The sequence below is a fragment of the Erithacus rubecula genome (assembly GCF_903797595.1).
Source record: "Erithacus rubecula genome assembly, chromosome: 3".
Classification (NCBI taxonomy): Eukaryota; Metazoa; Chordata; class Aves; order Passeriformes; family Muscicapidae; genus Erithacus; species Erithacus rubecula.
Window position 1 is genome coordinate 22,501,957 of NC_136689.1, and position 9,898 is coordinate 22,511,854.

A 9,898-nucleotide genomic window follows, 5' to 3' on the forward strand; every position below is an offset into this window, starting at 1 on the left:
ATGCATAAGATTTCTGCTTTTGACTTTGTTAACAACCACTGGTGACTTTACTCAAGTAATTTTGCTTCTCTGTGACATGGTTTCCTTCTGTGAAATGAGCATGCTGGTCCTGTAATTAGCTGCTCTACAGAAGACATGCCTTAATTTTGGCTTTTGGAAAGTTGCTTTAAATAGCAGACACTGAAAGTGTACCAATTCTTTGGCTGCAGTATTTGCAGCCTGGTGAATTTCAAATATTAATTTTGTCTCTTTACTTACATGGCACTCATCACTGTGTACAATGTTTTATATATAGTCTGACTAGAAACAGATCATTATTTAATTATATCAAATGGTGATTGTTGCATTAAATGATAAGATTTATTTTGGTTTCTTTTGTTTCTCTTTTATTTTCCAGGCTGAAAAGAAGCATAGAAGATTTCAAGAGCTTGATAGGTTTATGCACTATTATACAAGATTTAAGAACCATGAACTTAGCTACCAGGTATGGGTCAAGCCATTTTTACTGATGTTTGTTTCTATTTTATTAATCTAAAAACAATTATCTTACTGTATTTTATTTATTTTCTTTTTCTAGTTGGAACAGCGCCTTCTAAAAACAGCCAAAGAAAAGATGGAGCAGTTGAGTAGAGCTCTAAGTGGAAGTAAGTATCTGCTGTGATCTGTGCCTTTGATTTGAAATAACATCAACAGAGTTATGGCTAAACTGTTCTTCTTTGGACAGTGATCTCATTAAATCTGCTGTATGATGTCATCCCTCCAGTACTAGAATTTGTAAACATTGGATGAAAGTTAAATGTACAGTAAATCTTACCTATTCCAAAGCTTCAAGGAGAAAGCATTAATAAGGTGGAAGGTAATGTTCTGTGCTTATTTCTTTTAGTAAGAACAGTGTAACTTGCTGCTCTTTACTTGCAAAATATTTAACTGATATGCACAAAAGTAATGCTGATGTCAGCAGGAAAATACTGTCCCAATGCCTGTTTCATATTGCAGCTGAGGGAGGCTGTCCTGATACCACATTCATTGAAGATGCAGTGCAAGAGCTTCTCAAAACTCGCCGCATTCTTAAGTGTTCTTATCCATATGGATTCTTTTTGGAGCCTAAAAGCACAAAGAAAGAAATATTTGAACTTATGCAGGTAATATATGGGTATGTTTTACATTCCTAATTGCACTTAATTTCTTTGATATTAGTTATCTGTATCTTTTTGCCATTTTTATAGTATAAAACTGACATACCTGTTTTGTATTTGTAGCCAAGTTTGAAAAAGTAGCATATTTTTTATTTCACTTTGCAAAGGAAAAGGACAGATGGAAGGGTAACATTTAACTTCAATCTTCATCTCTTCCTCTAGCTTCTCTTTTCTTTCTTTCCCTTCTGATGTGCTTGGCATCTGGGAGGAGGCAAAACTGGGGCAGCACCTGGGACTGCTGCCTCCTTTCCTGTCCCTTAGGTCCCTTGAAGACGTTCAATATTTCAGAGTGCAGGGCAATCCTGCTCAAAGCTGGAGGACAGAATGTAGGCCAGTAGAAGAGTAGGCTATGGGGCAGATATTTTGGGGTACTTTGGTATTTCATAAGGTATTTTCAGGAAAATTGATACAGTATTTATGGAGAAGAGCTCTTCCTGATTTGCATTTCTCTATAAAACTGTTTTTTCTGTGTTCTTAACTCTTGCAGACAGACCTAGAAATGGTCACTGAAGACCTTGCACAGAAAGTGAACAGGCCTTACCTTCGGACCCCTCGCCATAAAATCATCCGAGCAGCGTGTCTGGTGCAGCAGAAGCGACAGGAGTTCCTGGCCTCTGTGGCCCGTGGGGTTGCTCCTGCAGACTCTCCAGAGGCACCCAGGCGCAGGTAATCCACCCAAAACTGCACAAGCCAGAAGTTTTTTTGACAGCTGCCAAAGTGGGTGAATCCACTGCTGTTCTCTATCAGGTAGCTGCTAAGTGTGGGGTGGTTGTAAATCACTGTGAAAATGGTATTTTCTTGGACATTTCATCCTTGTGGAATTAGAGTCTTTGGGGAAAAGCATATTTTTCTTTTTGAGAATCACTGCTCTGTGTGTTGCAACCTAAATTGCTTCCCCATTTGTGATTAATTAATAATGACTAGATTTCATGGCTTCCATTTTACTTTTTTTCATCAAGATGTCCCTAAATCCCTGGTACACTTCAAAAATCTCTTAAGTATTTGCTAAACACACCAGGCAGTTCTGGAATAGTCAACAATTTAACTGTAGGGTTTTCAAAATTAATTTTGAGTTAAGAAATAAAGGGGAAGAGTTGTTAAGTTCAGAGAGCTACAATTGCACTAGTTTTCAGATTTCAATAGGTTTTGAAGCTCTAGAGGTTGTTTAGAATTTGTTTTAATTCTAAATTTGATGATGTATCTTTCCATTTTATAGCTTTGCTGGTGGAACATGGGATTGGGAGTATTTAGGATTTGCATCCCCCGAGGTAAACTATTTCTTTTTAATTTTTTTTCACTTAGTTCTGCATATGCTAGAAACACAGGTATGATCACAATCTGCATGAAAAGCTTCCTTAAGTCAAAGCGTTTCAAGTCGGTTAAGCTTTCCATTTCATTTATTTCACAATAGAAGGAAATATATTTGTAGTAAATTGTGCAATGACTCTAAACAATGCCTCTGACATGGATGTAGTTATCTAAGGTGGCATTAGACAAGCTATTTCACATTTGTTTTCCAACTACATAACCAGTTTTAAAATTGAATATAAACTGTTGTCTGTTGTACTGGAAAGCCTTAAAGTAATAAATTGTGTAGATTACTTTTGAATGCAATAAAAATTCAGCAGAATTTGACAAAATGTCATAAGAAATTTCCATCCTCTCTCACAATCCCAACAAAACATGCAGGCATACTACTAAATATTGTTAAAATATTTCAAATAAGTATTTTATTGTTATGTATTGAAGCAGGATGGAAATTGCATATTCAGATGACATTAATTTCTGCTACTTTGCCAAGAATGAAAATTATAATTTTTACTTAATATTCTATGATCTGTATATGAGAAAGAGTAAGTAGTTTTTAAGACTGTGCTCTAAAAAATTGGAAGCTTCCTATAAAGATTTCCTTTATCATCTTAATTTTTAGTTAATGTTTTGAGAACATTAGATTAAAGCATTCAGTCATGAAGGAAACTTCATTTCAACATTTCCTTGTTTGCTGTTTTCTTTCTAGCTAGTCATTTTTAAACATCTTAGAAAACTCCCTGTACTTTTTTCCATATATTTCCTTTGCTATTGTTGGTGAGCATCACGCTGGTGAGAACATGGCTCGCTTCTCTACAAAAATTCAGCTGCTTCTCCTGTCCAGTTCCTTTAGTTCTTTTGAAATAGTCCCACATCTGACATCAAACTCATTGTATATTACTGTATCATCAGTGGAACTGGCTATGAGAAAAAGCTGGTTAGAAATGTGTTGAAAAGCTGTTTAGCAGGAGGTGCAATTGCAGCTGTGCTTAGATGATCTGCTTATGAGATTTTATGATTTGCCTAAATGTGGCACTGTGTGATGCAAGTTGGTTTCTTTGCTATGTAGCTATCACAAATACTTGCAACCACCTATGCTAAAGGAATTTTATAGAATTAATAATGGTCATCTTTGTTTATTCTAGTGAATTTCACTGCAAAGTATTTTATGTAGAGCTGTACTTTTATAGACAAGTAATAGAATGACAGTGTATAGCAGATTATTATAGAAAACAAAATCTTGATGGCTTTAGTGAGGAATGCTGGTTGTTGTAGAACACTGTGTGAAACCAAGATGTTCTTTCCCAACAAAATTAAAACTTCTTTTGCTCACATGTAGAAAATAGTTCTATGTAATAATAAATAAGGTTTCATAAATAGTAATTAAGATCTCTTTCTAAAGATTGATAAGCAACCAAAAATTAAATGGCTGTTGGTAAAATCAATTCTTTTATTGCAAACAAATGAGAGCTAAGATGTTACGATGAATAAATCATAGTGTTCAATGATCACTTCCCATGATTCCTTTTCTGATTCAGAGTGATATAATTATATTTTTTAAATAATTCAGTTATAATGTTCTATATCAAGGTTTGATTTTGTTTGAGGCTCCAACTTGCATTTAAAAAATCTCTGAGACCCCTAAAAACTGGAAGAATATTTTAGAGAAAAAGTACTTAATGTCTGCTTTTTTTTTTATGGCATTCCATAGACTAACAAGCATATATTATTAACTGCTGTTGAAGACAGAATATTGGACTAAATGGACCTTTTGTGTGATCCAATAAAGCTACTCTTTATGCTCTTAAATTTCCATGGATGAAAATCTGCCCACACACGATTTTGTGACTATTCCTTTTGTCTGGCATATGTCATTATGATTAAGAACTTGGTCTGAGAAAGTTCATGGAAAAAAACATACTCTCATAATACCATCTATATCAATAAGGTCATTGTGTAAGAGAAAGAACACTTCTGGATTTAAGTTTTAGGTACTTAAGATGTTGACGATGAAGAGTTAATATAGGAAAGGAAAACATAATGGTACTGTTACCTTTCCCAATTCATTTGGCCAAATGAATCCTTTGGATTACAGATTTCCCAGCTTGGAGCTCACAGAAATAAAGAACAATATTCTTTTCTGAAGGGAGGAGCGAGTACCGATGTGCATAGTCTCACTGCCTTGTCTGTATGAATAACTGAAATTAACACAAGGTGCTACCTACACAGTCAGGTTCAGTGTCAGCTGGACATACCAGAAAATATATCTGGAAATTTCCCTTCAAACATAAAACAGTTCCTTCATATTAGGAAAGATATGCAAATTGTATCCAAGTGATAAAATAATTAACCCTAGCATGTTAGCCTGATGTGGTAAAGAGTCTTTTCCAAAAATGCCATATAAACTATCTAAGCACACACAATATGAGAAAATACAGGCTGCAGGGGTTCAAATCTGTATGGTGTGGCATGCTAGCAGTTTGAATTAAGCAAAAGTAGAGATTTGTAATTCATGGAATAAAAATCCATCGTAGACTGTCCAGTAGAAGAGTGTCAGATGTGGTTTACGAAGTTCTGGAGCCACAGTGTCCTGGTGTCTGGGAGAAATATATCAAGTCCCAGTGTATGTCTACCCGCTTTCTGTAGTCTTTTCAAAGTTATTTTCTACTGCCAGTTGCTGGCAGCAGAGATGCTGAGATAATCTATTGGTCTAATTCACATCAATTGTTTTTATGTTCTAAAATCACTGGGTATGCATTTATTAAAAAGTGTGTGAACATGTGCATATATAAAGTTTGGCATCAAAGATTTTAAACAAGAAATGTGTTCTTGGAATTGTTAAAAAAGGAGATTGCAAGTATTAAAATGTTGGTAGTGCATCTAGTTGTTCTTTTTTTTTTTTTTTTTTTTTTTTGCTAATTCACTGTTTTATAGATTTAGGATTACCTTGGATTTTTTTGTTATTTATGTTAAACGTCGCATGATACAACTTGCAATTCTTTTTTTTTTTTTTTTTGACAGTAGGTGATTTTATAATAAACATATAAAATCACACATTTTTTTATAAAAATGTGGTGCTTGTTACTCAGAAAAAGAGTACTGCATGCTGCCCTGTGTTTTGTAACCTTTGGTTTATGCAGGAATATGCTGAATTTCAGTATCGGAGGAGGCACAGACAGCGTCGGCGTGGAGACATGCACAGTCTGCTGAGTAATACTCCAGACCCTGATGACCCCAGTGAGAGTACATTAGGTACGGGCCTCTCTGGGCTGCCTTTTTTCTCTTCCTGCTTCAGGAATCACTAGTAGTGACCACAGTGTTTGTTCTTCTGTGGATACTCTTTAAAGAAGTTTCAAATACATTGCTGTATTTTCCAGGACATGACATAAAGGCTTGTCTCTGCAGTTTTTTAATATGATCTTAAAAGTGTTGTTGACTTCACTGTGGCTGCTGCTGTTCTAAAAGAGAAATGCATTGATCTTCTGCTAACAACTTCACAGCTGTCCAGCACAGGTTTGCTTTTCTGAAGAAATTTTGAAGGTCACTTGTACATACACCAATGAAAAGAATGAGTTGTGCATAGAATATAGAGGCTACAGGCCTGGGGAAGAGCATCCTAAGGCTGTATTCCAAAACTCTGCTCAGAAGCTGTATTGGCAAAGGCAGCCAGGAAAGAAGTTGGCCTGAGCTGTGGCTTCCAGGGTGCTGCTCTTCTGAGGCTGTTACTACAGTCCCTTTAGATGTCTCTGTGACTTGTCTGTCTCAGCTGGCTCAGTTCTGCCAGAACCTTAGCAAAGGTACAGAAATAGCTTGAATCCAAGTCATACTGTGGCACTGTTTCTGCAGAGCTGCAGTCTGTGTGCCCAGTCTCTTACCCATGCTGCACAAACTCTCATTGTTATGTCTGAGGAACTTAACACACAGCTTGTTCTTTAAAAGCAAAAGGAGAGATCCTTTATTGAGGAGAAAGGATCACATGCATCCTTTATTTTAGAAAAAGCAATCAAAATTTTGGTGAACTTTGGTTCTTCCCTATTACAAATAAAATGCAAAACTATCTTGTTGGTTCAAGAACTAGATTTTGACTGATGTAGTAGTGATGGCCAAGTGCACACTGTTAAAGCATGCAAGAGAACATTATTTTATTTCAGTCTATCACATTTAGAGTTTTGAAGTGGAAAATTCCATTTTTCAAAGTCAAAAGATTTACATTTATTTTTATTACAGAGCAGTTTCTTCTGAAAAGAGCATCTTACTTCTGTTTTTGATGGTTTTAAGAGAACAGCACTATCACTAACAACTCTACTCTTAATTGTGCTCTAGTGTTACAGTAAAAAATATTATAATGTTAACATTACAGCTGAGACTTTGAAAGAACAGAGAAATGGGCAAACGTGATTTGTAATTCACCTGTAAATGCATCCTATATTTGTGCCCACAGGCAGTAATTTTCAAGGCTTTCCATAAATCATGTATCTGCCTTAGAAGCATTTTGCCCCTTCTGCCCATGTTCCCAGTGCTGCCCATGCTTTCACAGAGAAGGATATTGAGGGCAGAAAGGAAAAATGAGCCAGGCAGTCACTCCTAGAACAGTGGGATTGGTGTTTCACCACTGTGTAAGAGCTGATGTGGAAGGAGTGGTTTGGATTCTTTCATTCAGAGTGAATAAAGGAGTAGAATTACACAACTAGAATCCAAAAGGAAGAAATTCTGTCAGTAAATCATAGTGAAGGCTTCCTTGCTGGTTCTTCAAGTGCTTTTGTTTTGATTGCCCAAACAGACACTCAGGAAGGTGGCAGCAGTAGAAGACATGGCACCTCCATGGTGAGTTCAGCTTCTATGGGTATTCTGCACAGCTCTTCGCTTCATGACTATACCCCTGTCAGTCGCTCTGAAAACCAGGATTCTCTTCAGGTATCTCCCCTAATCTCTTTTCCATTCTCTCTGCTTTGCTTGCTCTCCTCTGCTCTGCCTTTCTGTGTCATTTTGTCTCTGCAAATTTTCTTAATTCTTCAAGGAGAAAAGAAGTACAAATTACACGTTCACAATGGTAAGAATTGCTAAACAACCACTGACATAACAATAGTAATCTTTTAAATCATGTTGTCAGCTCTGTTGGCAAAAACTGATTCTGATAAAGGATGTGTAGGATTAATGAATGAATTTCAGATTTGAGCCATAATTATTTTTCATGCAAAATATGTAACAAGATGCAAATTTTATTCTGACAGCAACCTTATGTATTTCCACAGGCTCTGAGTTCTCTGGATGAAGATGACCCAAACATCCTGCTAGCTATTCAGCTGTCATTACAAGAATCTGGCTTGGCCATAGATGAAGAAACTAGAGACTTTCTAAATAATGAGGCATCTTTAGGAGCAATAGGTACCTCTTTGCCTACAAGACTGGACTCTGCTCCCATAAGTATAGACAACCCAAGGGGTGCTTTGAGCAGCTCTGAGCTGCTAGAACTTGGTGACAGTCTGATGAGACTGGGTGCAGGCAATGATCCCTTCTCAGCTGATCGTCTTCATTCCCACCCCTGCAGCGAGACAAGAAGTGGATTATACTCAACATCAAGCGATGCTGATTCCAGCAGCCAAGATCCCAATACTAATGAAAATCTGCTTGGAAATATTATGGCCTGGTTTCATGACATGAACCCCCAGAGTATTGCTCTGATCCCCTCAACAAGTACAGAAACAGATGAGGAGTCACAGCAACCCAGTACTGAAGATGGGTCAGCAGGGCAACCAAATCGTACAGACACAGGGCTGGAGCCTCAGGAAGAGCATGCACTGTTTGAGGATGCACTCAAAAACGAAGGCAGAGGAACCCAAACAGAGGAAAGCACTTCTGAAGAAAACATTATTCCAAGTGAAACAGTATCACAAATTGGTGATAATAACAGGGAGGTAACAAGCACCCTAGATGCTTCAGGAGATAGTTCAAGTCAGACTCCTCAAACCTCAAGTGAATGGACTGAACATGTGCATCTGGTATGAAAAAAAACCCTAAATCTGGAGTAAAAGAATGGCAGTGACAGATGGTACAGTACAGTATGTGGAGTAAGCATTATGGAGGCTTTGATCCACATAATTGCAGCTCAGTTGTAACCACTGACATAACAACGGATATTTGGGAGTTCTCTTGAATTGCAGTTCTTCATAATAATGTGAACCTTTCAAGGAATATCCTTTGCATTTAATTAGGTAGTATTTGCCTTTTTGCTCTCAACAGAAAGGAATAAGTAGGTTGTATTCCACATTCCTAATACAATGCAGCATCTGTTTAGCCTTAGGTTGATGATCCTTAACTTGAAAGTATGGATTAAAGGCTTACACTGATTATTTTAGTGGGTTTTCCTAAGAAACAGTTTATTCCACTTTTTAGAATTCATAATTTCACCAAAATAACATCTAGCAGTTCATTTGCATTTTGGTTTTGTTTTCCATAACTTTTCCTTACTTATTTTTCATTTTTGTTAGCAGTGTGAACGGAGGTATTTAATGCTTCTCTGTAGTACTGCTCCAGGAACAAGTTTTAGGGGATATTGTTTCCCTCTAAAATCAAAGATTTTTTCATGTCTATTTACAGTCCAAATGTGCCAAACTGTGAAAAGTTAACTGGCAGTAGCCTATTGAAACAGTGCAGTGTTACTCTATCCAACTAATCCCACAATTCTTAGCAATGAAAGATACCACTGGGTAGCATTGCTTCTCTAAATTTAACTGGCATATGTTGCCATGGTGACTGCATTTAATTAAATGTAGCCTGTATCTTAAGTTAATAAAACCTAATGCTGCTGTTAAACAGTTATTTTAAATATTAAAATACAGTGAGTTAGCAACAGCTATGCTGTATTTTAAGAGACACTTTAATGGAAGTGCAATCATAGTTCTTTGTTTTCATAATTCTACAAAGCGTTTTATGCACTAATAGTGCAATTACTTTTAATGATAACATTTTATAAAAATATAGGAATACAGAATTTTCATGTATTAGCCAGTCCCACAATTAAAAGTTCAGATAACACATCCTGCTCAACATGTTACGGTGCCTTTGCCTAACCCAACTGGATAGTTGCCACAGTTAAACAAGTAATTCAAATTCAGTGTTTGTTCTGGAGTAACTATGCTATTAATTGCAAAGACCTCCATAAAACCACCCATGGCCTTGCCTTTACAGTAAATAACTAAACGTTCAGTCAGTGTTTTTGCATATACAAAACACTACTAGGTATTTGTTCAATTGCACAATATTCATTTGCTGTGTGATTACTGTTTAGTGTAAGAAAAAAAATTTAAAAAAGAAAAAAAACAAACCACAAAAAAACCTTTTCCTAGTTGTTGTACCGTGAAAAACAAAAATACTGGTTTTAGATTTGCTTAAAA

General features: G+C 36.4%; 1 protein-coding gene across 3 annotated transcripts in view; it reads left to right on the forward strand.

Annotated features, from left to right (window-relative positions):
• The window catches only part of ANKIB1 (ankyrin repeat and IBR domain containing 1), an 87,574-nt gene extending 77,676 nt beyond the window's left edge, over nucleotides 1-9,898 (forward strand). Inside the window, exons 13-20 of one of the 3 annotated variants that reach the window (XM_079299982.1) lie at nucleotides 398-484; nucleotides 578-644; nucleotides 997-1,142; nucleotides 1,684-1,862; nucleotides 2,413-2,464; nucleotides 5,645-5,756; nucleotides 7,285-7,418; nucleotides 7,757-9,898. In XM_079299982.1, the coding sequence (XP_079156108.1) occupies nucleotides 398-484; nucleotides 578-644; nucleotides 997-1,142; nucleotides 1,684-1,862; nucleotides 2,413-2,464; nucleotides 5,645-5,756; nucleotides 7,285-7,418; nucleotides 7,757-8,509 (1,530 nt within the window). In that variant the 3' untranslated portion in view covers nucleotides 8,510-9,898. The remainder of the gene's footprint in view (nucleotides 1-397; nucleotides 485-577; nucleotides 645-996; nucleotides 1,143-1,683; nucleotides 1,863-2,412; nucleotides 2,465-5,644; nucleotides 5,757-7,284; nucleotides 7,419-7,756) is intronic. The other 2 variants (XM_079299983.1, XM_079299984.1) reach the window with 2 other exon arrangements.